This window comes from Streptopelia decaocto (assembly GCF_964273445.1).
Source record: "Streptopelia decaocto genome assembly, chromosome: 8".
NCBI lineage: Eukaryota > Metazoa > Chordata > Aves > Columbiformes > Columbidae > Streptopelia > Streptopelia decaocto.
In genome coordinates, this window is record NC_138662.1 from 8341003 (window position 1) to 8368799 (window position 27797).

The 27797-nt window shown below is 36.2% G+C and overlaps 1 protein-coding gene across 1 annotated transcript in view; it reads left to right on the forward strand.

The window, feature by feature from the left end:
- CACNA2D3 (calcium voltage-gated channel auxiliary subunit alpha2delta 3) overlaps positions 1–27797 on the forward strand; it is a gene marked incomplete at its 5' end in the record, with an annotated part of 433227 nt that overhangs the window by 297139 nt on the left and 108291 nt on the right. Inside the window, 3 exons of the mRNA XM_082060048.1 lie at positions 14262–14279; positions 26031–26102; positions 26832–26912. Of these exons, the coding sequence (XP_081916174.1) occupies positions 14262–14279; positions 26031–26102; positions 26832–26912 (171 nt within the window). The remainder of the gene's footprint in view (positions 1–14261; positions 14280–26030; positions 26103–26831; positions 26913–27797) is intronic.

Sequence of the window (27797 nt, forward strand, 5' to 3'; positions counted from 1 at the left end):
TACATGAGAAATGCAGAATGCAAATTTTACTTTTTCAATCTTTGAGATATGCAATTGATTTCTTTAAATGCATTTTAAAGCTCTTTGCATTTGGAGGCTTTGATATAGAACTTATTTTTATCTTCTTCCTGCGACATCAGCAAGCAGCTGTAATGCCACAGCAAAGCTAGGTCTTAAGCAGCTCTGCTCACAGTGTGGTGCAAATAAGACAAGCATTATGTTAAACCATAGACGTGAAATCAGAACGCTGTTACATCTTGGCTTTTAGCTATATATTGATTCTCTTTTCTAATATTTTATATGATAGGGTAACTACATTTTGACCTTGGTCTCTGTTCATCTGTCATCACTGGAGCACAGAGAGATTAAGTATCTAATTTCAAATCAGAGTAGTTCCTACAGACACATTGCTTTAAACAGAGTGAAAACTAACGTCTTTTTGAAGTATTTGCAGAATTTGATAACTAAAGGAATATTTTAGTGCTATTTACTTTTTGATTTTAAATCATGTTTCAAAGGAGAACAGGAAGATTTACTATGTTTAAGTGCTTTGACATCTTTCTTACATTCTTCCACCTCTTCATTTACATATTCTGATGTTTAAACTAAACTACATTTTACAAACTTTGTCGTATTTGATCACAATTTTTATCAAAAAATAACCCAGTTTTTCCCAACAAATGTATCAGCTTGTTCTTGTACAATGTAATTCTCAAGTAATGCTCTTCTGTTTCCATTTCCTTTCCTACAGAATGCTGTGACTATCCACACAATCTTTTACTGTTTTCTAAGGTCACTCTTGGTTTTACTGACCATTTTAATGTGGATTTTACCCTTCTTCACATCACTGACTTCAGTTTTGTCACTGACCATTGCTGATACTATTATTAAGACCTGAGAATTCTAATAAACCACTGAAGTCCTACCTCGGTAGATGATGTATGATGACAGGATTAAATAATGATACCTTACATGTGTAATTTGCATTCAGAGTAGTAGGTAAGAATCACCAGTTGCTTAGCAAGGGCAGAGAGTGTAAGGACACAGTAAGACAGTAGAGGTCAACGCAATAGGCAGTTATTGGAGATCTCAAGAGATCTCAAGTATGAAGGACGGTATGTAAAAACATGCACAAATGTATGTTTGTTTCCTTCAAATGCTAGTGTTCTACAGGGTTCCCACAGAAGTGTTCTTTATTCAGGTCTTAAGAATCATGGAGCCCTTGTTTGTGTTTGGTTAAATTTAATTTCATGGAAGTATTTGGGCAATCCAGTATTTACAGCTCTAATACTGTTTCAAAACTGTTACATTCACAAAACACATCTTGGGATTCAATTTTGGAAATCAGAAAATTTGGTAAGGTTTGAATGTTAAAAGAACACGTTTTGCTGTTTTGAGAGCTGTCAAGTCCAATGACATTATGTTAGGACTTTGTTGTGAATTGTTAAGCTTTTTTCTTTGCTGCAGACATGGTGTGTCTTGTGACATGATTGCTTTGCACCAAATTACTGTTTCTTCTTATATAAAAACTGATTGGATGGATGGATGTGAAAAAGAATCCATAGAATTACAAATGTCTGTAGGTTTTGCTTGCTGGACATTCTCCCACCAGTTACTACATACGAAATACAGAGAATTGCTCTGCTGTTGAATTTGATTTAACAGGCATATTCATGCCAAAAGGGTACTGGTCTCATTTGCAGACACCTGCACGCTGGAGATAGAGCAGCTTGGGACCATTTCCAGCTGCCGTCTGCCATTGGCATACAGTGCCTTTAGGTGAGGGGACAGAAAATGCTTTTCATTTCCAGCTTGTTTCACAGGGAATTTTCTGGTTTTGTTGTGACACAGAAATAAAATCAAAAGGTGACACATCACTAACTACAGGAAGAATTTGTTTCCAGATCTCTATATGCTATGGTGGATCCAGCATTTAGGAGGATATGTCTATTCTTAGTGAAAATAACTTCTTAAAAACATTCACAGTTGATAACTGTTTGTCTTTGATCTTACTGTCTCCATTCTGAGTGAAATTGAGTTAATTATAAGGAAATTGTAGCTATCTTGTCAGATATATTACCTTTTTTCCTCTCTGTTTTGTCTTTAGTTTTCACAAAACAGAATTTTTTAGGGTAAATGATAAAGTAGGAAAGCAATGAGTTTAGTATAATGTACAGAATTCCATTCTTTGATCTCATTCATATATGTAATTGACTTTCTGGAAGAGGGCAGTGAAGAAGAAATATACTTTATCTGCATTGCTGGAGTAAAAACCTGAAATAATAAGAAAGACATTAAATTATTGGTGCCATTCGAGCTTTGCTGCAGTGGCAGGATTCAGTGCAAAAAGGAAAAGAAGAAGAAAGAACAAAAGGAAATAATGTATTTTGTCGATTGTTCTGCAGATACTGAAGTTGTTAGTTATTTACAGCTCTCTTTTTTTGTAAAGACTGGAGATTTCACATACAACTCAGTCATGCACACAATACAGTATACACATTAAAGTTTATTACAGTCATTATGACTAATATTTACTTTGAAGTTAGTAATTTCTGGAGAAAATATTCAGAAATACACTTTATTCCCAAGGAATAACAGGATGTTTACTACTGATGTTCCTGCTGCTTCACAGCAAGACATACGACCTTTGTGCACACCATTGTGTTTTGTCAGATCAGATCCTTCCACACAGGCATTTTCCATAATGATTAGTTGAAAGGTAATCTAACCAGCTGGTACATGCATGATCTTCAGCAGCATAAGGATCAGCCAGAGAAAGCTTAGAACATTTGCGTTTTCTCTGGAATTCATAAAAGGCATTTCACCTACAGCAATGTCAGAATTTTTTGTGAGGAAAATGTAATCACCCTAAATATTAGTTTATATCGCCTAGTTCTAGGTAAACCATTAAAATCTCTAAGGACACAAGGAGCCTATAGGGACATTCCATTTAAGAATTTATTTCACAGAACTTTTTTTTTTTTTTACAGTAGTATTTATTAGTATTTAGAGGCGCATAAATATTTCAAGAGAATACACATTAGAAACAGTTTACTAATACCAAGGAACAATACAACTTACACAGCCTTAGGCCAAAACCATTCCTTGAACTAGATTTTACAAGCATTGTATTAAATAATGAGAAACTGCATATTTTAAATTAACTTAGATAATCTAGAAATGCTCTCAAATTCGTGATCCTCCAACAAATCAGTCTTAGGTATTGGCCATCAGGTTGAATTGGCTTTTAGGAAGCTCTGATCCTTCAAGTTGTTCAGAGTGACAACAGAAAGCTTTTTTAAAAACAAACAAACAAACAAACAAACCCCCAAGAGAAATGTAGCTCTTCCTACAGAGCAAGTGAATCTTTATAGAGCCTGATGAATTCAACTTGTAGTGTGAAGAGTCCATTAAATGCTGAGTGGCTTTTTTAGTAAAGTGTAGCTATAAAATGTCGGTGTAAATCTAGAATTGTGAGATACATTAGCCACGTACTTATTAGAAGGGCATGAAGACAGAACCTGTTCCTCAAAACACATCTAATGAAGAAGCAGCAGCATTGATTATGCTATTTTTATCATTTATAATGGTGGTACTGGCCAGATCTGTGGTACCAACCTACCCCCAAACTGATACAAAAATATTATAGAAAAGAGAATGTATTGTTAGATTAGGAGATTTCACAATATTAAACAATGAAACATTTTTAAAACTTCTTTTAAAAAAATTCTTAGTTTCATAATATATTTTTAAAATAATGTTTGTAACAATTAGAGACTTAAACCTGCCTTCTGATCCCCTATTGTTTATCAGCTCAAATAATCTTATGAGCATATGGTATCTATCTCCTTATAGCCTTCAACATACTGCTCCATTCAGAGCAGTTCTGGGCCATTGGTTTCTGACATTGCCTTCAAGTGCTAGCTAAATACAAAATTTGTACAAGAGTTTTGCTCATTTAGAAGTGATAAATTGGGGGGAAAATAAAATAATAAAATATAATTATTATTATGAATGTTTGTTAGGTAACTAACAAAGCAGATTGTTTCCTCTATAAAAATATTCAATATTTTAATTCTAAAAGATAATTGGTTCCAGAACTTAGAGGCCTGTACTGGTTCCAGTCTTTGCATCAGGTTTCTAGAATCAACTAGTTTATTTCAAAATTTTTTTGGAAGACCTTGTTTCTAGGCAAGTAAGCAAGAAAAATTGTCCAGTTCATTGCAACCTCCCCTCACCCAAACTCAGCTCAATTTTTGTTTGCTTTGACATTCCTAGAATCTTTTGCATCACAGATTCATGTTCTTACAAGATCAATTTAGTTCTCTGTTATCAAAAGCAGATAGATTACTTTTATTGTGTGTAGCAGTCTTACCAATGAGATTCTCAGTGCTGATTTTTTCTCTATGCCTGATTCTTCTGGTCTTGTTCTTGCATGCAGAACTTCAGTCATTTGAAGTCAATCCACACTTTCTCTATTTTTTGCCCTGTGTTGATGTGTTAAACATTCCACAGTAGTTTTGCAAGTACCTTGCTTTGTTTTAGTATTAGCCAAAGCTTTTGTTTTTCCATTAGAAGTTTGTCATTTTCATCATAAAGTAAAAAAATTAACAACTGCTACAAAAAGAAGCTTAAATAAAGATAATGGAAAGCAAAATAATATTGAATTAAATATTTTAAGTACGTTCTGTCATCCATTGATGTCAGGGCAGGTTTTATACAGAATACAAATATTTTTATTTTTAATCCTGTGTCCTTGACACAGAATGATGTAGAAACCTTTTAGTAGGTCAGTTTCACCTTCATACCCCTAAATAGTGTCCCCTGCACATAAGAAAATGTTTACTTCTACAGGAAACTGCTAGACATTAGGTAATTTGCAATAGTTTTCTCCATTGCATGTTTTGTGGTCAGAGTCCCAAGTGTACTGCTCTTGAAATCATGCTGTTTACATGTAACAGAGTAAATGTCAGCAAAAGATCCTTCTTCATTATTAAACGTACATTCCACAAGGTTAAACTGCATGTCTGGTACGAATTGTGCTTAATATAAAAACCTTTCAACATGGTGGTTGTGAATACTCACAGCAGCAAGGGAGAAAGGATTCTCATATTTCTAAGTTGTACCCCTAAAATTCTTGGTTTGATTGTGAGAGTAAAGGAAAGGGACAGAGAGTAAGGGAATGGAAGCAGAGTCTTGTGACACCCTTCACTTCTTCTGGCAAGGCAGCACTCTGGAAACGCAGAGGAAATGGTACCCTGTGAAAAAAGTATGGAGAAAAGAGTGATTTGGGTAATTCAGATACACATGTTCTTAGAGCCATTCCCTTTTTAGACCGTGATGGATGATTAAAAAATAGACTGTAGAAAAGTATGTCTGTCCTAGAAGTGTGATCCCATTTAATACAATCAGAGTAACATTCTAATAATCACAATTAATAAATCTAAGTTTTAGAAGAAATTCTAGATTGTTTTACACATTCATTAAGTCAAATACACTTCCACTCTTCCTCAGAAAGTGGTTATCTTTAAATGTTGGTCTTACACTGGTATGTAGAACAAGATCAAAAACCCATTGAACTAATTGCAAGACTCTCATTGACTCTAATGGGTACTGGGTAAGGCTTTTGTTTGGTTTTCCTTTGAGGTCAGTGTGGTTTATTGTGGGAGAAAGAGGATGTGTGTCTAGCTCCTACAAGGATTTATGATTCAATAAATGTTTTTTCATTTCTAGGACTGTCGAAGAATTTATCCTTTTTCCAAATGTGAAAGGGAGTTTATGTGAGAATAGATGAATAAACGAATTAGTATGTATATATGCACCTAATCTTCTGAGATTGATTCTTTTTTCTCTTCCTCCTTTCCTTCTCCCTGTTGATTCAGAACAAGTCTTTACAGTACAAAGACCCTGCTTTCTGTTGTTTGGAGTTTTTTTGGTTGGTTTGTTGTTGTGTTTGGTCTTTGTTTTTTGTTTTTTCTTTTCTTTGAAATACAAGTATGCTTGCTGGTTTTTTTTTTTTTTGTTTTATTATAGTGAAGTTTTTTTCTCTTACTGGAGCTATTTCTCTGAGAAGGATTCTAATGCCATTATGAATCACCTTCTTAACAATCTTTCTAAATGTCCTATTTAGAAATAATTAGCATCAGTAATAATTAAAATGATACTGCCTGTTCTTCTAGAGGTGGTATAAATGCTAATAAATACTAAAGAGTATGAAGGGTATATAAGGAGAAAGAGCATAACCATATATTTTGATGCTGTTTTAAATGGATGAGAACCAGAATCTTGTCATATTATGTGCAATGATGTTCAGTTTTAGAAATTTCTTTTCCTTTAGATATTGTAAGAGCATAAGGCTGAAAAGAATGCTTGTTGTCTAGAATATAGGTGTAACGTTTCCAGTTACCTTGTGTGTGTAGACAAAATGGACATTGTATGATTACTTTTACAATGTGAAACCTCTTCCGTGCTCTTAAGGTTGAATAGTACACGATTAGCTGGAGGGTAGTGTGAGGGTTTATTTTTACCAAACTTTATGGGCATGATCAGAAGCTTATTCTCAGTTTCTGCCTTCGTTCACTTCTGCACCTTCTTCTGGCTTCTCTGGTTATTTTCTTTGTATGTCTAAAAGCTCTTGGAAGGGCTATTATTTAAACATTCAAGATATATTTGCTTATAAATTGGAGTTGAAAAACTCTGATCTTACAAAAGTTGTAAAGAACTGTTATCATTTGAGAATCCCTACTCAGTTCTTAATCCACTTATCTACACCTTTTTGGTATCCAGAGATTCTGATAATTTTTGATCTTTTGAATAAAAATGTATGCAATTTAAATTGTGAGCTTTCTGAACTGTTAGTGGTGCTTTAGCAAATCAACTAATGCTAAAAGCAAGCAGAGTAAAAGGAGCTTCATAGTAAATACATTAAAATAAATGAACAAAATAAAGAGAAAAATATTAAAATACTGTTTTTTCTGTATATTCCAAATTTTACTTAAATTAGATACTTTATTGTAGATCAGATCATGTTCTCACCTTTGTACTAAACTGTGATCTGGTGGTATAATGTAAGTTTAAATTCATCTTGATCTTGAACTGGCAAAAGAAAAGGGGACACTGTCAAGACACAGATAATTCTTATACTTTGTTAAAGTCATATCATGACCCTATTACTTATATGAAAGCAAAACCAAAGAGTAGTGCAAAACAAACAACCAAGAAAACCCCATGTGCAATGTAAATGAACCACTTTTACACTGAAAATGGAAGAATATTCCTATGAGTACGGATTTATTTTCCAGTAACTTCAACACAAACTTTGTAGAGCAGATGCAGACTGATATGACTTAATTAACCGTTTAAAAAGTTGATCATATTTAGATTTTGTTGTTGTTGTTGATTCTCATTTTAAAAACAAGATTACTAGACAGTGCATTAGAAATTATTCAGTCATTTATATAAATAAACAGTCATGTATTTTAGAAAACATGTAAAATCTTCAAAGGGTGAAGCCATTTTGTCACAAAGACATTTGGAATGTTATGTAATTTTTTTAGTGTGCTTTTCTAGTTCTTAATTCCAATCCGATACCTTTGCAGCTCCTGCCTTTTCTCTTTTGCATATTTCACAAGAGCTAACTTCTTTCCCTCCTGCTATCTTTATAAAATTATTTTTAAAGTGAGATCTAGACTTGTAGTTTTCATCTGCATTTCATAACTCTCTTCTCCATAGCAACGTTTACATTTCCTCTGACTGGTGTATTTTGTGTGCTGTAGATACTGCAAAATATGTGGTAGCACAGTAGAACAATTATATGAACAAAGAAGGATTTGGTGTTGAATCCCTTGAAAAATCAAGTGCAACAGATGTTGGCTCAGTAAGATACAGGTTAATGTCACTCTTTTAATATTTATGCCCAAAGCTTAGCATCAGGAACAACCCGGTAGGAGGCTACATTTTATTTCTTCCTCCATGCGTGCGTATAATTATCTACAATGTTTCTAGTACTTACATGATTCTAGGAAGTGGAGAATAAGTGCACAGATTGTGAAAGAAAAATTGCTCAAATGGTAATATTTAAATGCTGTATCTTACAGCAACTGAGTAAGTAGATTTTAAATAAGAAAATTTACATTTTCTGCTACAAAATGAGAGTTTGAATGTTCTCTCTATTCTCTCCCAAGTTTTTGTCATTTTGGGGAAGAGCTGTGGAAACCTGTCTAGCAATGTACGAAATGCTTTGCATTTCTTTATATACCTAAATAAACCATTACCTACCTCTACATTTAATTATATTATATGATGCCATAACCAGCCAACCTATATTATAGCATAACTGGCACATGTGGGTGCTAAGTGTTCTTTTATTTTTGTCTCACTCTTTTCTGAGGAGCTTCGCTGATAGGTGTGACACCTTCTTCCTTGCTGTGAAGTACAGGACCTGCATGCTTGCCACAGTATTTCATATTTTTTCTGAAAGATTATTTCCAAAAAGTAGAAGTTCTAATACATTCAATACCAAATTTGGAGTCAGCGTGTGACATGTACAGGATGAGTCTGAACATTTCAAACCACCGCAAACTTCGCTATGCAGAGCTGTTAATTTTGGTGCAGCCCAGAAACTACAGAAATGGCTGTACTATCAAAACTGAATTGCTACTCATTGATTATTTACTGGCATGTTTGTACTTAATTTCTATTGATTTGTGTTGTATCTGATTATGGAACAATCAAGTCAATAGGGCTGATAGCCTTTTTCTGAGACTGGTGACATTGAAATGGTTGGGAGGAGAATGAGACTGTAGAAATGAGGTCAATTAATGTAAAAGAAGAGATATTTCTTTATTTTCTAATTCTTTAACAGAAACACATTGCAATAGTATAACTTTTTGACAAAGATAATTTCATGCAATCATAATTAGAAAAATATAAAATTAATTTCATAGTAATTTCTGTTTCTCTAATAATAGAACTCATAGTTTTCTGGTATAACAAGAAACTGTGAGTCAATGAGTCTTGCAGGAGAAGTTTGCTTGGTTTTTTTTTCTATTCTTCAAAGAAACATAAGGTTGAATTCTGATCCAACAGAACAATAATTTTATAATTGTAATGTGTTTTCCTTCAAGACTTCTGTACATGGTTTCTTGGAAATCTAGGACATACACCTACATAATATTTTTAATAAATTGTTCAAAAGGCTATAAAATATTTTAGAAGTGCATGGCCTTTTTGTTTTGACACTGTCATGAAGTCATTTACAAAATCAGTCTTTATGAATTTCTTTTTTTAAGCATGAAAGGAGACAGACTTTTATAAGATTTGGCATGGAGTACTTAGCAGAACTACTGGTCCTGTGACATGTGCCTCCTGCTTCTAAAGACAGTATTTCACATCTGTCTATGGTTTTGTTTCTTTTGCTCATGTTGGCATTGCAGTTTTCTGATCCAAGAAATGCTGCAACGTCCTTGACGTTAGGCTCCTTTGCCTATCTTGGTTTGCCTTACCATGTTAGTGGTGTCTGTAAGTTTTCTTTTTCTGGTAATACCAAACACATTTCCATAAAGGGCTCAAAACAACACTAGATTATTTGCAAATGTGGAAAGCAAAACCCTGTGTGCAACAACCGTGCTGAAAAACCTCCTACAGTTATTTATTCTGTGTTACACTGTGTGACAAGACCCCAGGTTGACCTGAATTTATAGGTGGGAATCTCAACGTGCCTTACTGGAATCAAGCGCACAGTGAACCTCAGGGGACTTGAGGGCATTTTTTTTACAATAAAAATTAAATAGGAAAATTTGTTTGGTAAAGAAAATTTGGGTTTTCTGGGATAGATTAAAAGAAAAGAGTTGGAAAACAAATTCCCCTCCCTTGTCTTTACTGTGTCCTTGCAGTGCACTATGATGTATCTTCTTTAAAGACAATCACCAGAGGGAGAAACACTGAGGGAAACAGGTAGGAACAGGAGGTACCTTGGAATGGGTGGAGCTGAATAAAGACACCAGTGTAGCATAGTTTCCCATAGATGCAAGTAGAATAGAAAGATCTGCAGTGCTTTTTGAGGGCCAGGGAAAGATCACATAGTTTACTGCAGAGCTGCCTCTTGGCAGTGTATAAAGCAAACCACAGGAATCAGAGGTACCCGCTGGGTTCTACACAGAGACAGGCAGTTCTTAGACTGTGTAATAAAGGGTCAGACCTGAGGACTATTACTGTTATTGTCAGGAAAATGGTTTGTTTCCTATGGCCTCCCAGAAGGTGTAATGTCAGACAAATCTCCGTAGTTTATTTCAAATGAATTCGTAGCAATTATTAAACTGAATCACTGACATATAGGATCTTGTAATAGCCAACTTTCAAGTCAGCAACAACATGAAGGTTTGTCTGGCTGTAACAAAGGCAGGGTGTGGGGTTTTTGTTTTGTTTGTTTGTTGTTGGGTTTTTGGTTTGTTTTTGTTTTGTTTTGTGTTTGTGGGTTGTTTTTTTTTTTTTTTTTTTAATGGAAAAGGCTGTGAACCTGCATTATGAAGTGCAGAAGAAAATTGACAAGAATGCCAGCCCAGGAAAAAGCATAATGGAATGTAAATCTCATCTGCTGACACTATTATTCCTTATCAAGGCTTTCACTGTGAATATTTCAGAGCAAGGAAATATTCTTGATTTTATAAAGGCTATAAATGGGATTGACAAACCAAACTGAGCAACAGATAATATGGAAATCTGATTTGTAAACTCAAAACTAAACTAAATGTGCTCTTAAAAATAAGGTCAGTAAAAGCAATAGGTGTAGTTTCTTATATGAAAGTGTGTAGCATCTCATTTGTGTGGTAATTATTACTAGGAAATCCCCTCCTGCATTCTATCTGACTTTAATTTCTCACATGGTAAAACTTGACCAAACCATATTTAGCTGAAAGGATGTGCTTAAATAGGAGGCAACTCAAGATCTGAAAACAAATAATAAAAATTACATCAATGAGTACTAATATTTGTATAAGGATTCAACTTAAACTGAATTCTCAATAGAACATTGTGTGTGAACATGCGATTGTGGTTTCAGTTTTTGTGTTTGTTCAGGTTTTCAGTGTTCTTTCCTACCTCCCACCACCCGTTCCATGAACCTGTCTCTTTGTGGACTATAAGCTTTCTGGTTTAGTTTGAATGTTGTCTGGAAGGAAGTATTTCTCCAATAATATTTCTGTACCTAATACTTAGTATGTTGCCTTGGATGCCTTGACTGTACTTAAAAGTACTGTTTTGTAGAATATGGCATACCAATTAGATCATTATGAAAACATATGAGTTTGCTGTGTGTAGTGGTCTTGGGTACACTGTAGAGTTATTTCAAAGGTGGACATTTGGACATCATTCTTTCCTGCATCTGTCTTTATTGGAGATACCAATGAAAGGATGCTTGTAATTTTTACAGGAGTTTAACAAGAAGCTGGCATTAAAAACAAGTAAAAAAAACCCCAACAATAAGTGAGTGTTACAGAGAAAACCAGTTTCAGTGCTGCAATAGGAATTAGAAAACTCAGATTGAAAGTTTCTCCTTTTGTTTGAATGAAAAGAAGAAAAAGCTTCCAGTTATTAGAATCAAAGTAGTTAACCAAGTCCAAGACTAAGTAGATTAACATTTAGAAAAGCTTTAAACTGCTCTTATTAGTGCTCTAGCCTGTTATACAGGATTTAGCTTATGTATTTACACTTCATCAAGTATCTGCAAGTTCTACAGGAACTCTTCTATGTGGTTCTGTATAATCAATTATTTAAACAGGCTTCTGAAGAATCATAGAATGTACTGAGTTGGAAGGGACTCACAAGGATCATCGAGTCCAACTCGATGCATATGACAACCCCACAGTTCACACCATGTGTCTGAGGACGTTGTCCAGTCTCTTCTTGAACACTGTCAGGCTTGGGGCCGTGACACCTCCCTGGGGAGCCTGTTCCAGTGCTCCAGCACCCTCTGGGGGAAGAACCTTTTCCTAATGTCCAACCTAAACCTCCCCTGGCACATCTTCCTGCCATTCCCTCGAGTTCTGTCACTGATGACCAAAGAGAAGAGTTCGGCACCTACCCTTTCTCCTCCTCCCCTTGTGAGGAAGCTGTAACTGCCGTGAGGTCTCCCCTTAGTCTCCTCCAGGATGAACAAACCAAGGTACTTTAGCGGCTCCTCATATGGCTTCCTCTCCAAATCCCTCGCCAGCTTCGCAACCTCTTCTGGACACTCTTCAGTAGCTTAATATGTTTTTTTATCCTGTGGTGCCCAGACCTGGACACAGTGCTCCGGGTGAGGCCGCACCAGTGCAGAGCAGAGCGAGACAATCACCTCCCTCCCCCGGCTGGCAATGCTGTGCTTGATGCACCCAGGGCACGGTTGCCCTCTTGGCTGCCACGACACACTGTTGGCTCATGTTCAACTTGCCATCGACCAGAATCCCCAGATCCCTCTCTGCAGAGCTGATTCCAGCTTCTTGTCCCCTAGTCTGTGTGTACAGCCATGGTTGCCATGTCCCAGGTGCAATATCTGGCAGTTGCCTTTGTCGAACTTCATGCGGTTGGTGATTACCCAGTTCTTCAATTTGTCCAGATCCCTCTGCAGGGCCTCTCTGTCCTTGAGAGTGTCGACAACTCCTCCCAATTTTGTGTCATCAGCAAACTTACTAAGTAATCCTTCAAGTCCAGAATCTAAGTCATTTATAAAGATATTGAAGAACCCTGCAGAACCCACTAGTGACTGGTTGTCAGCCTGACATAACCCCATTTACTAGAACCCTTTGAGCCTGGGCCGTCAGCCAATTGCTCACCCACTGCAGTGTGTGTTTATCCAGCTGTATGCTGGACATCTTGTTCAGGAGACACATGTATGTCATACTTTAATTCATCGTGGCTCGTCTGTTGCTATTGGATTATTCAGGTTTTAGGATGAAAGTATTTTACTTGCAGCAGTTCTTCCTGTCCTGGATTTTGTTACATTTTGTATTGTGAAAATAGAGAAATTGTGGCTTATTGCTTTCAGTACTTGTAAATTAGAGATAATGTGAGAATTCTCTCTTATGACAGATTCTAATGTGGACATTAACTTCTAGCAGTGTACTCTATGGGAGTTGCTTTTTCTGTCTGCTTTAATTCAGAGCAATGACAAAAGGTCAGTCAGAAGCTCACTGGAAATGTTGAAGGTCTTTTTGCATTTGGTATTGATTCACCTGCCTGTTTCCGTGTTCACCTGATGACTAAAGAAGCAATTTGTGTTGGAAAAAGAAATTTTCTGAGAAGGTAGATGTAGCACAAGGCTAAATAGCTGTGTATGGTGAATTTCTTTACAGGTATGAAAGTAGGAGGAGAAGAAATCAGAAAAAAGGAAAACTGTACTGTGGCTATAATAGGTTATTTTTCTGAGTTCCTCTCCATTACCTACAATGGGTTTTCTTTTTCCTAAAGTGAAAGCAGAACCCATTTTTCAACTCTTGATAAATAAGGTATTTTATATGTAATGGAGCATACTGCCTGCTCTTCATGCCTTTTTATGTGAGTTGTTACTTACAGTAAATACCGTGCATGCAACCAGGTATGGCTAATCTTGTCTGAGAACATCTGTGTGATATAAATATGCATATATGCATAAACAGTTACTTTCACTTGCATATATGTACATGTAATCATACTTGTGTTCGCAGTGTGGAAATCTATTGTTCTATGCATACATTATTGTATATTATGTATATATGATAATATGTTTGCATAAGCAGTCAGTAACTTTCTATTATCATTTTGGTATTCTTTCCTGTGCCACAGAGAATAAAACCTTCTATTTAATATGCTAAAGCTCTCTTAATGTCAATTTCATTCATAATAAGTGTAGGTTTAGATATTTACAAACCAAGAATGCCTGGTTTTAGAACTAAAACTATATTTATGTTGAATTATATTTGTGTTGTACAGGAAGATAGAGCTATTATACTTCACAGTTCAAGTGTGATACTATATGTGATGAAAAAATAGTCCCTTTCTGAGTATCTCAGTAAAGAATTGCATGGTGCTTTTGTAATATCTAGTAGAGAAGCTTCCAAATAATAAACTAAGATAATAAGCCCTCAATAAGTTGAATCAATTGGCAATGTAAACCTAGTTTCTCTAGTTTCTTTCCTTTATACTTTGTTTTATATTATGTTTGTGATTTTACAAATACAACAGCTAAAGTAGCTGTTCAAATTAATTTAATGTATAATGATTGCTTGTTCTGTTTTGTTGTTTTCCAGCTCCCTCAGGCTCAAAAGGTAAAATATTTTAATAAAATCTTAGTCATTCAAAGTAATCGCCAGTCCTTCATATTTCCATGGTGTTGTGAGTGCGGTACAATTGTGACCAGTGAAACAGTTCACTGTAATGGGGGCTCTGGAGCTGTGCAGCAAGAAGGGTTGCTGACATCAAAGCCAGCTAAGGTACTTGCTGAGAGCAGCTCTTCAAACATATGAGCTATTTTAACATGATAGGCATATAGTAGCCTTCAACTTTAAAACAACAGGGAGGCTATTTTATCAACAATTTGAAATAATAGGAACAGTAAAAAAAATTCACCCCATTACTCCATGTGGAACATCTCTGGATCATTTTGTCTCTATTGCAGAGACTGTAGACCCTATGGTATGGCTGGTAGCCTTTCACTGCTCCCCACTGTCTCTGTCAACACACCTTTGAATATGTCCAATGTTCGACTTCTCTAATAGGTTGCATACAGTTTTTGTATTATATGCTCTTGTCTTTGAACTTCTGCATCACTATGATATGCTACCGGTCACCACTGCACATCATAGTAGCACAGTGATTGTGGCAAATTCAATTGCTCGATGCCTGTTGCATCCTCCTTGTATAGTTCACAAATATAATTAAAGCTTCCAGAAAACAGAAAATCTAAATGCTATTTTGTGGTTTACAATGAAAAATATTAAAATTAAAAAATGAATGGAATATAATGGGAAATAGCAATACTCATCCAAGTCATGCTGATTGACCTAGGTAAAGGACATTTCATAAGAAATGTTATACCAATTAATCAGTTAAATGTCACTGTTGTTAACAGTCTTGGATGATGATAGTAGTTCAGTTTTTAATGAAAGCTGTAGGTTAAGTGATCTTCAATTAATATCTGTTGCAGAATGGTCAGGGCGTCCACAGAACTCAAAACTTTAAAATGGTTAATCAATGTAGCTCTTCAACTTTTAAATTTAAAAAGCAAGAAATATGAGCATGGGAGCTTTTAGCTTTATGATGTTATGTATATTTGAAATGTCCTTGCTTGTGCAGCTCAGAAAATTTCTCTTTCAAATCCACAGGTAATATGCTATTTGTCTGTATGTCCATAGGTTGTTCTTGTGTTTTAATAGTTGCAGAGCCTACCAAATCAAATGTGACGTGGTAAAAAAAACTAGTGGTGTGTTTTTATGTGTTGTTGTTGTTGTTTTTTCTTCTGGAAATAGAAGGTTTAAAGAAATCTTTCATTTATAGCTTTGTGGAAAAGTAGAAGGACTAAAAGATTGGCTAGACTGCCTAACTATGGCTTTTTCCTGTTTACATACTTGTCTAAAAGTTTATGCAACATGCTTCTCTTAGCAGTTTGCAGAAAGGAGACAGAGTGATGTTATAATATGCTGGTGCAGCAAGATCTAACCAGTCAGACTCTTTACCAGATTGAATAATGTGGTGCTCTATTATACATTCTGATGTCCACAATTCAGAGCTATTAAATAATGTTCTGGTTCAAATTACTCAAGTTCAAGGTTAGTGAAAAAGCACACAGTTTTCATGGGAGGTCAAAAATGCCAATTCTGGGCAGGAACAACCCCAGGTTCCAGTATAGGTTGGGAGATTACATATTAGAGAGCAGTGTAGGGGAAAGGGACCTGGGGGTCCTGGTGGACAACAGGATGACCATGAGCCAGCACTGTGCCCTTGTGGCCAGGAAGGCCAATGGCATCCTGGGGTGTATTAGAAGGGGGGTGGTTAGTAGAACGAGAGAGGTCCTCCTTCCCCTCTACTCCGCCCTGGTGAGACCACATCTGGAATATTGTGTCCAGTTCTGGGCCCCTCAGTTCCAGAAGGACAGGGAACTGCTGGAGAGAGTCCAGCGCAGGGCAACGAAGATGATTAAGGGAGTGGAGCACCTCCCTTATGAAGAAAGGCTGAGGGAGCTGGGTCTCTTTAGTTTGGAGAAGAGGAGACTAAGGGGGGACCTTATTAATGTTTATAAATATATAAAGGGTGAGTGCCATGGGGATGGAGCCAGGCTCTTCTCGGTGGCAAACAATGATAGGACAAGGGGTAATGGGATCAAGCTGGAACACAAGAGGTTCCACTTAAATTTGAGAAGAAACTTCTTCTCAGTAAGGGTGACAGAACACTGGAACAGGCTGCCCAGGGAAGTTGTGGAGTCTCCTTCTCTGGAGACATTCAAAACCTGCCTGGACATGTTCCTGTGCGACCTCACCTGGGTGTTCCTGCTCCAGCAGGGGGATTGGACCAGATGATCTTTTGAGGTCCCTTCCTATCCCAAACATACTGTGATACTGTGATACTGTAATTTTCACAGCAAACTAATTCAGAACTAAAGCCACATATTTTGTGTATATATGCATAATTTCTAGTTGACAGTATACCACTTTCATGCAGAGAAAGGAGAGGGGTGGAAAGGAAGGAATGAGATGGGGAGTGAGGACAGAGACAAGTAATCCACAAGGGCTTTTGGTAGCTTCAGGTAAGAAATAAGTGTTTTCATAAGCGTGGCCTGATAGCTTATGAACAAAACAAGAGAATCTCTTGTGATCTGCAAGATCTGCAGGTGAAGGGAAGCAGCACAGGGCTGATGCATGTCTTCATGAATTATTTAGTCACTAGTGTACATGTTTTGCCAGATGGTGTCTGAACTTGTACTGTATTTTTGTGGGAATCTATGCATCATCTTGCAATTTTTTTCTCTATAAACATTTCAGTCATGTCTCTCTAAACATGTTCACTTTAATCTTTGAGTGATCTAAAAGAAAAATGTGGCATTCCAAGTTTACCTTTAGTATTTTATAGCCATTATAAATACTTGGTCATCTTGATGAAATGTGTTATGTCTTGTATGTGAAACACTTTAGCTACAGTCTTCTCAGCATTTAATCAATGTTCTATGGTGATTAGCTATTAATTTTGAAGACTTGTAGGTTCTCAACTGTCTATAGCAGTTAAATAACAATTAAAACCTGTTACTGTTATGCTATCTGCTGTAAATCAAATTGTCGCAAATTCAGAACTGGAATGCAGGTGAAATGAAGTATGAGTTTAATATGGATTTTTGTTGCAACATCATATTTGTCTGGAAAAGATCTTTGTGATATACCCCATACTTAAAATAGAAAATACCACCCCCCACCCCACAAACAACAACAACAAACAAACACACAGAGAAACAACAAACAAACATTTCAGGTGGTAGAGATGCCAATTTAATATGGTTGTGTAGCTCTCAGAAGAAAATACATCTAGGAAGAGCTAATGTATGTAAAAGAAAGACCCACTATCCAGACAAATGAAATAAATTAATGTGAATTTTGTATGTCATCTAAGTTGCTTTTCTGCACACTTTTAGGTAACCGTCCCATGGGGCTGTTAAAATAGTAACAAAACTAGCTAATAACTCAAATTTACCAATTTGCAGACTTTTTCAGTTTGGCTTCCAAAATGACCTTTATTTTTGAAACACTTTTGAGAGGCAGCTTTTGTATTCATCCATGAGCAAAACTATTCTTCCTTAATAGCTCAAAAAGGTGTTTTGTTTCCTAGTAGGAAAGCTTTACTTGCTTTCTTGAGTAAACACAGCAGGTTTCAAAATCTGTTGTCCTACTCCTGCTGTGATGTTTTGTTCTACTTAGCTTGTGTGAAGAGGTAGAAGTGAATAAATTAGGCACACAAACCAGAAGCAGATAGCTGTGTTTAGGAACATTTAGGATTTTTTTTCCATTGTTTTCTCTTGGACAGAATCATATTTCTCCTCCACACAGAAATGTTTGATTATATTTTTTGCTCAAAAGTTCCTGACATCTTTCTTCTCTCTTTCTGTGTTATCCCTTAATTTCTGTAAGTAGTACTTTGCCCTCCTTTTATCTTGATGCTATCATCTTTCAGCCATTTGGGAGCATCATTTGTCATTCCCTGCATCATTTACCTTCTTATACTTTGAAGTGTTGAATTAACTGTCACTGGGAATAGAAGACAGAAAATTTGCAAAGCCACTATTTCATTGAAGTGCATGACTAGAGATTTTAGCATTTTATAAAATTATAGGAGTTAAATTGAATCTAATGAAGGACAAGGTAATAATGAAGTAAACATGTTGACACTGGTTCCTTTGGAATTAAGTTGAGTGTCCATTCAGAAAAGTACATTAAAATTTTCACTTACACGTAATCACAATCTTAAATGTAGTTTCCAAATTTCTGTCTCACAGTCCTTAACAAGCAAGCTGACTTTTAATAACATTTTTGAGTCAGCATTTTGCACACTCTAAGTAGCTTTTTTACAATGTAAGGGTTGGGTTTTTTTAATTTCTATGTGCTAAACACAGAAATATCTCACAGAAATACACTCACAGAGGTTCCTATATTGTCCCAGGCCATAATTTGTATCTGAGCCAAAATAATAGCTATTCCTTATTTTTGTAGTTTATATAAAACATAATTAAATGCTCAAATTCCAGTTCTCTGATGCTCCCAGGCTGCATTGTGACTTTACTCAGCCCGTAAAAGCACAGTAGTCACGGAAGAAGACAGCACCTCATGGAGGAAGCCTATGTGGTTTGGGGAAAGGAAGAAAGGGGATGGGTTCAGAAGGTGGCAGGGTTATAACACAGTAGTGATGGAAAAATCAAAAGCTTCAGAATGAACCTCATTCTTCAGATACATCCCTACAGAACTGCTGTCTGCTGTGCATAAGGTTTCAGCAGCAGCATTTCTGGCAACCACTCTCCACACTAGTGCTTTGTCAGAGTGCTCGTGGTTTTCCCATGCCCTACAGTTTCACCCCACTTTCAGTCTCTCTGAATATAGTAATATTTGTCCTCTACTTTTCAATTTGCTTTTTCACAAGGCTCTATCAGCTATGCCAGCAGACCTTCATTTTGACTTATTTCCTCACTCAAGTCCCTTAAGTTCTATTATATTCCATTTCTACAGACCAAAGGTTCCTGTGTCAGCATAGCCCACCTCAAACAGTTGCTCGAGTGCCACTGTTTAGCCCCATCACACCTCCAAACCTTGCTTCATTTTTTGATTCAGAATGCTTGCTCCGATTTTAAGCTCCGTCTGCTAGTTAAAATGGCCTATGGACCTTTTCTGCTTTTCAACCTGTTGGTAGTTTATTTAAATATGGTGGAAATCAAAGCTCCTGTTGTGGTATGGTGAAAAATCAACCAGGAATACTGTAGATCCAGAGAGATCAGACTTCAAAGGAATATTATTAGACTTGAGATTAGTCTATGAGCAAATTTGGTCATTGTTGTGGTTATCTGATAGTTTTCATGAATTGGAATTAGCGGGAGATGAATCTGACTTTACTGTTTGCTGCAACAGGTATCCTGTTCTGTGGAAATGCACTACAGTTATTCTGTAGTGATATTCTTTCCTGTTTATGTGTTTCTGGAGTAATTCTGGAGCCTGCCTTAATCTTTGTCCTGGGAAACAGATGTTAGTGCTAGATGCAAAGCTAAACTCTCTTTGGTTGTTATGCTTCGTGTGAGGAATAAGTGGATGCTTGTTGTTTCTTGAGATTTATTTGGAATTGTGTTGAGGGGTGGTGACCCTGTACAGCAAGGAGAACTAAAGCAAAAATTAACAGCTCAGCATAAAGGTAGAAACTTGAAGAATTTCTTAAATGGTTGGTGGAGCAACAACTGCTGCAATATGAAAACTTAATTGTACACTGGCAGTACTGAAAAAGAGATGCTCAGTCAACATAGCAAGGAGTCCTTCTTTTTAGTTGTTTGTTTTCAGAGAAGAAACTTGATTATGAAGAAATACCTTATTGCAAAAGAACCCTGCCTGTGTATCCATGGTCTGCCTGTGCTCAGGAGATCCAGTCCACAGTGTGCCTTTGCCACAAGAGGGGCTGTAATGAGCTTTCATGCTGCTTTCACATTACTGTGGAGAATTCATTTGAGATCAAACCACTGGTGTAGACAGCAGAAGCCACTCACATCCCATATATCGTTGGGAACTTCCAGACACATTCACTGATCTTGTCCTGCGTGAGGAAACAGGCAGACCAATACTGGTCAATAAATTAGTCTGACTAGTAGAATGGTGAAGGCTACTGAGGTTTGAGGGAACTGAATTTAGAGAGGAAGCACAGACTGTCGATGAAGGAAGATGGCCTCATATGTGAACTGGCATAGACAGTCTGTGTTTCATGTCATGAAAGTATCTTCCTGATTCATTAAGGGGGATGCTGATTACAGCACTCATCAGCTGCAGTCCTTAATCAAAATGAATCAGTTGGAGAACAAGTTAATTGCACTGGAGCAGAACAAACTGAACTAAACTTTAAGTAATTTTTTTTTGTTATTATTTAATTTATTTTTTTTCTTCCCTCCTTCCCACCCCCCTAACCAGAGACCACTGTGTTTTATGGGACAGCCTATTTCCCCATATTACATTCCATGCATGCAAAATAAAACATTCCAATGTTAGGATGGATAAACAGTTTCTTGAATAAAATGTCTTTGCAGAATTCCTGCAATAAGGTAAACTCAGGGTTTTGTTTTGAAATGCATAAGGCTCACATAGACAAGCTTATTTGGCTTTTGGAAAAAGCAGGAACTTCTTGCTATACTATGGAGAATAAATATCTAACAGAGTAAGGAAAATCTGAAGGGTCAGGCATTTAGTGCATTACTGCATATAATCAGAGTTCTATATTGTTTAGCATGAAGATGACTTACTCTGCAAGAGTGGAGGCTTGCTAATGTCAGACATTTAAGATCATTAGTGCTATTAGAAATACAGATCTAAATATAGGAAGTATATGTAAATATAGGAAAGTATACGTAAATAAATATTTGTTCTATAAATATAAATAAAAAATATGGGCCTGACCCCATTTGCCTTTTTAAAGAAAATGCTCTCTAAGAAAGTGACTTTGATATCTGTAATACCTTTTAAAAGCCATGAATAATTTATCGCAAGTTTTTCCATTTTTATTTTTCTGTCCTAAATTTTTGTACCCTGACATTTATTTTCTCATTTCATTTTCATTTGGCTAATATTAATTTGCTGACTGAAGCATCTGACAATGCCTTAAGCATTGCTCTTGAATTCTTATATTTTATTTGTGTTAGCCTCCTTCTGTTTCCAGTAATCCAAACCCAAGACTTTGAACAAACTGGAATTTGCATCCACTTCTGAAACCAGGAACTACTTTCTTCGAAAATTGCAAAGTACCTTGACAAGCTTGTCTATGCAAATATGTTTAAGCAGAGCAAAATTCTAAGTTCACAGATACTATCACTGCCGTAAAACAGTTAAATCATTCTTGAGTGATCTCTTTATGGTTATGTTTTGCCAATATTCCTAAAAAGGCAACAACAATTAAGAGCTGTCTAGAATTCTCAGAGGCCTAATGAAACTAGATGCCCAAATCCTGGCAAAGGTGAGTGGGATATGGAAACTAAATTTCTTGAAGCATCTTTAAAAATTTCTTCCCTAGGAAATGCCAGCCATATCCAACAAAAACATGATTTGACACTATTTTTGTACGATTCTACCAATTTTGATTTGGTTCCATCTTATGCCCTGCAGGATGTTGTACTAATCTGAGAAGTGTTTAGATGCATTTGAATGCTGCTTCTTATATTGCTTAATTTTATAGCTAAAAATACTGTGTAAAAAAAAATTTCAAAAGGCACTTCAAAGCACATACTTCTTCCTTAGTTCACATCTGTTGTTAGCCTCAAGTCTTGGAGCTTGCCAGTGGAATTTTTATATTCCTGGAGGGTTGGGGATGAAGCAGCTTTTGTTTCCTTGAGTTTTTCTTGATGTAATGTAATCACTTGAAGGAAATAAAAACACAGTAATTGATATGGTGCTAAATAGGTTAAGAGACAGGGCTTTAATGTCAGTCAGAGCCTCTGGGTGTCAACTAATATGGTGCCCCAGGTAAAGAATATATTTAGATGCTCATGAGGGATATAAAGGGTGAAGAAATAGAAAAGAGTTTGATTTGTTAATTCTTAGACTGATGTGTAAAGAGGCATTATTAAGCATTGGGAACTCCTCCTCCCTACAGTATAGTGGAAGAGAAATATATAGGGGAAGAAAAGAAATAGAGGGTTTTCTCAGAGAATAGAACAAGAATTCAAAACAGAATGTTGGAAGAATTGAAAGTTATTAGTGGCTCTGTATGTATATTTAGATGAGATTCCAACATTTGGGTGAAGTTTGGTCCAAATGATTTCTTATTTGTGAACATGATTGGTCTGCCAGCAATGTTTTGTTTCAGCAGAAACCATATACTTAACAAACAATATTGTGTGAATTTATTTTTGCCAAACCTTACTCTTTGTTTCCCATGAGCTCTGCTATCCCCCAGCATATGTAGGAGTTAGTAAGGATGAACCAGGTAAACTTAGCTTGTAACTTTAAACAGTTTTGAATCATTAGACTGTGGGGAATTATTAAGCCACGTAAAGCATACCTTTGTAAAAATAGCAGTAACTACTAGCATTAGTTACTCCTATTAGTTACTCCTAAGAGACCAGAAGGACAAAATTGGATAAGGTACAGCCTGTTTAAAGATTGAGATTAGATTGATAGTCCTTCATGTTTCAGTCATTCCCAAAGACCTCTTCACTGTATGTAACTAGTAACCATCTCTCTGGTGGTGTTATTGCATATTAGGATAAGTATCATTCTCTGTATAGCCAACAACACTAAAAAAACCCCACCTGATTCCATGTGTAACCAAGTTATTTCTTGCCTGCATAGAACCATGCATTTTGTGCTTCTTTAACAAAACAAAACAAAACAAATTCTTCAAGATGTTTCCTGTAAGAAATGTTGGACTACAGTATTTTGTGAGCCTGTGACTTTGTGATGCCCAGTTGATGAGTTTGGGAATGATGAGGATTGTCTACATATGATAATTGAGTAACCAAAGAGGTCAAAGTGTTTATTATTCATTACACAATAACCTGAACTTTTAAATTTAGTACAGTCATTCAGAAACTTATCATTATATAATGATTTTGTTATTCTGAGTTTGGGATATTTAACGTTTTTCATTAAGTGTTAACTTCTAAATAAGTATTTGCTGATGATTAAAAAAAATCCTACCCAGTCCTGAGGATAACAGTGGTACATGTTCATTCTGAATATAACTAATATAAGCTGAAGTTTTAGCAGTCATTAGAGAACATATTTCTGAGTTTTGTTCTCAGAATCACTAAATTTTTTAAACACTTGCATGAGCTGTTACAGGTTCTGCTATATGTAAGAAATTGTCAGACTTCCAAAGCAACAATGCGAAATACCTAGATCATGGCTTCCTTTGCAATTTTTTTAATGGACTCTAGCATTAAGTGTCTTAGCAGAAATACCCAGTGGCTAACATTCTACTATTTCAAAGTATTTCTGCCAAAATGTCATTGCCCAGGGAATAAAGCTGTGCTTCTCCCCAGCAGTTAATTCCTCACAGTCTAACAATTTTTGTGAAGCAAACACTGCAGCTTGAGTTGGTGACTCAGTGAAACATCCCAAATACAAGTCATCTGTCATCTGGTTATTTGCTGACTCCACTTATGGAAGTGGCCAACAACCTGTTCATCTGCCAAGCAAACAAAAATCAAAACAGGCTGCACTATAAGTTTGCACTTCTATAGAAATGATGGCAGCAGCCAACCTTCAGTGGTACTTGTAGATGTCATAATTACAGTTCAATAATTCTCTTCTTGCTTCCATAGTTTGTTTTGAGAGTTAATGACCTATTCTCTCAGAATTTCCCAGGAACTCCAGGCTGTTTTTCCCCTTCATTTAAAGAATCCCAAACACCTAAAACTTAACTGACAGTCTCTTGCTTGGCATCCTATCAAAAAAATTGTTTCTAGTAATCTCTTAAGAGCAAGTGGACTCATAAGATAATACCATACTGATACTTGACAAATATATAATGTCAGAGAAGAACATCCCTGGGCAATCATATAAAATCTCTAAACACTCCAAGATGTCACCCCATAACCAGCAGAATGCTTTTTCACTTCCTGGTGTACATGTCTTTGGGACTATTGACCGTCATACCACAGAAAGCTTCTCTCCATACAAATAATGTCAGCATGCTTGACTCTACTACTCCGGCCAAGGACAGTAAATTCTTAGGCTAGTTCAGCTGCATTTGCATTCAGTGCAACCTCTGAACTCTCAGTGTTTTGTTTTTTTATTTAATGAGTTACTGTTGCTTGGTAAATCAAGGATTACATTAGGTCTGGAAATATCACTCCTTTTTAAAAAGGAAAACAAAACAAAAAAAGCAAACATGATCAAGTTTTTTCTACTTCTTGTCCCTGTAAACTTTCTTGATCCTAAACCCCACTTGTGTTCCTGTCTGATGTCTGCAAACATTTCTCATCACCTTGAGATAGTGCTGTGCTTCAGGAAGTATACTTGTTTGGGAAACTGAGACCCTATTGATGCAGACTGGGATCTGCAAGACATGCAATATTCTAGATTTTATCTGTCTGATTTTCTGATGGGAAACATTAATAATATGAAATATAATTAATAAAATATCTTGGTCATAATAAATGACTTGTGTTCTGAAAATCTGCAGAGTTGGTAGCTGTTGCTTCGTTAATAACACAAGCTTAGTTAACAAAAATTTAAAATTGCAGCAAGTCTCAAAGTATGTATTAGAAATACTGCCTGAGATCAGAAAATGTGACACTGATGTAGGGGTAGTAGGAGAATATCACAGGTGCAATTGGGCATGACTGTCATGTATAATATTTCTCAGGATCATCTCTATTGCCTTGTCCATTTGGCTAAACACAGATGGGACAAAGCTGACTTTGTGTTCTACAAAATCTCCGGTTGTGATGATAACTGGTTTTGTCATGCTTTTAAATGTTGGATAAGCCTTTTCAACTTCAAACATCTTCCCAAATTATAGGGACAGAAAGAATTTAACAGTAACTCTAAACTTCCTGCTCGAGTTGTCTTTCCTGTGTAGATGGTGAAGATCTGCAGGCACACAGAGCAGTGCTCATCTTGAGCACCAGTCACCCCTGGCCTTGTGGCAAAGGTGTAGTCTGGCCAGAAGGCATGAAGATACCGTAGTCTGAGCAATGTCCCTCTCCTGTGGCCAATGATAAGCATTCTACATGTTTCTCTTGAATGGAACCAAGGTCAGGAGATCTGTTTTCTCCCTAAACTGAAGAAATATGTGATGTGCAGAATCAGCTAATGCTTCATGCCACCTCTTTGTCTGGCAAACTGAAACTGGACGGAGCAAAGATGCTCCTGGGATCTTGACTGGCTGTCCTCCTTTCTGCCGCTGTGTTAGCTGATGAGATGTTGGTCTGAACCACGAACAAAGTGCATGTAACTCATGACCTCTTGTTCCTTGCTGGGAGAAAAAAGCCTGAGGCAATGCTGGCAAAGATGACACTGGGAAAGATGTAAGGTGGAGCTCTAGCTGCTTTGCTACTCCTCATGCTGCTTCTACAACCCGCATTTCAGCCCCTTCTAATCTCTCATGGTGGATGGCAACAGGAATGAAGATGAGGCATCTTTCCTGCCAATGCAGAGGGTGGTGTGGGCAGCGCTGGGGTCCTTGAGATGGGCCAGGGCTGGGCTGGGCTGTGCTCACTGCAAGTCTAACTTCATAAGCATCATTTAGATAAGCTGTCTTATCTCATTTAAAATGAAGAGGATGTAATTGAAATATGCAATCACATGTCTGTAATTGTTCCTTAGTTCTTAGAGATAGTATTTCTTTTTCAAATCTAGCTTGCTGACGATCAGGGATTGGTGTTGATGACAACTGTTGCCATGCCAGTATTTAGTAAGCAAAACGAGACTGTAAGTACTCAGACTATTTCTCATGTGATAATAGGGTGCCTGCAGTGAAGTTTCTTTCAGGGGCCTAATAAGGTTTTAACCTACACTAAAAATTGTTCTTTTTTTTATTTTGTCTGCAGTTAGTATCCCTTTGTTAGCATAAAAATGTGGACAAATAATCCCAGATAACTATGCACTAGAAACCATAGTAAAATATGAAACCCTATGTCTAAGAGAAAATATATAGCTTTTTTTCTTTGCATTGATTTGCTTCTATTTTATAGACTCAGAATTTAATTAGTCATATGTCTATTATGTATATATCTGTTTATCTTTACTAATTTAACAGATTATTTAAAAATTACATGTACTTTCCTCTTCAATGCTTAATCTTTCTCTTTTGTTTATCAAATGGCAGGAAATATTGGGAAAGAAGGGAGTAACATATTTTTGACAGTAGTTTTTCATTCAAAAATCATTTTGCATAAGGAAGTTTTCTGTTGAAGGACTCAGCTATCAAAAGTTTGCATGCCTTTTCTATGTGAATTGCAGATAAAGTAAAAAGGAGCAATATTGTTGATTAAATGACTATTTGATTAGATTAGTTGTACCAACCTCTCCTTTCTCCACTTTTTAAAGTAATTTGTCTGTTATCTGTTCATGTCTGCAGAGTAGCTACAATGTGAAATGAGCGGTGAAAATGTTCATTATTATTGCGGTTTCAAGTGCATCTTTTATTGTTCTTTTCAGAGATCTAAAGGGATTCTTCTGGGAGTAGTTGGCACAGATGTTCCAGTTAAAGAGCTTTTAAAAACTATTCCAAAATATAAGGTAATATACAAATGATATTGTGTGTCCTTTTTAGTCAGTATATCTATAATATAACATATCTTTTTTGGCATGTTAATATCATTTATACTGATATAGCTCCATTATTTCACTCACTTTCCTCAGGAGCATTAGCTTTGCATTGTCTGGTGGCTAAATGTTATTGGTCCTGAGATCCAGTGCAGTTTTAATACTAAAATTACTATATGGATTGATCTTCACATTTTTGCAGATCGCAGTGTGCTCTAGAAGGTAATATTAAGTATTGTCCATAATAAAATCAATGAAACAATTCAAGCACACAATATAACCAGAAATTCATGCTGAAAACCTGCATAACCTTGTATGGAAACTGTACAGAAATCTGTCCTTGACATGGCTTTAGTTCCTGCGTAACCAGACTAGTGGTTCCTTCTCTCATACACGGTATTTGCCAGGTATTTCCCTCTACTTAGTTTGTCAAAGTAAGAGATACCTATATTGTAAAATAATAGTTATAATGAAACTTTACAAAATTTGATGTACTTCATCCATTGTGAAACATGTGTAACTCAGTAAAAATAGGTTTCAGGCAAAAGCAAAGATATAATTACTTTTCATTTAAATTTGATACAATACATTAGTATTCCACAACTTCTTTATGTCTGAAATACTCTACTATATTCTGTTTTATTCACATAAGAAAATTAAATTAATGTTTTCCAGTTAATTCCTAGCAGAGCCTTTTTGCAAGAAAAATGAGCACATAATATCATAGGCAACTTTTACTAAAGAGGCCAGTTATTTGAATAGTTACATTTTGATGTGTACATGTAATGAGCATAAATTTGTATGTCATACTTCCCTCCTAATTGGCTACCATACTCTCATTTACTGATTTCTAAGGGG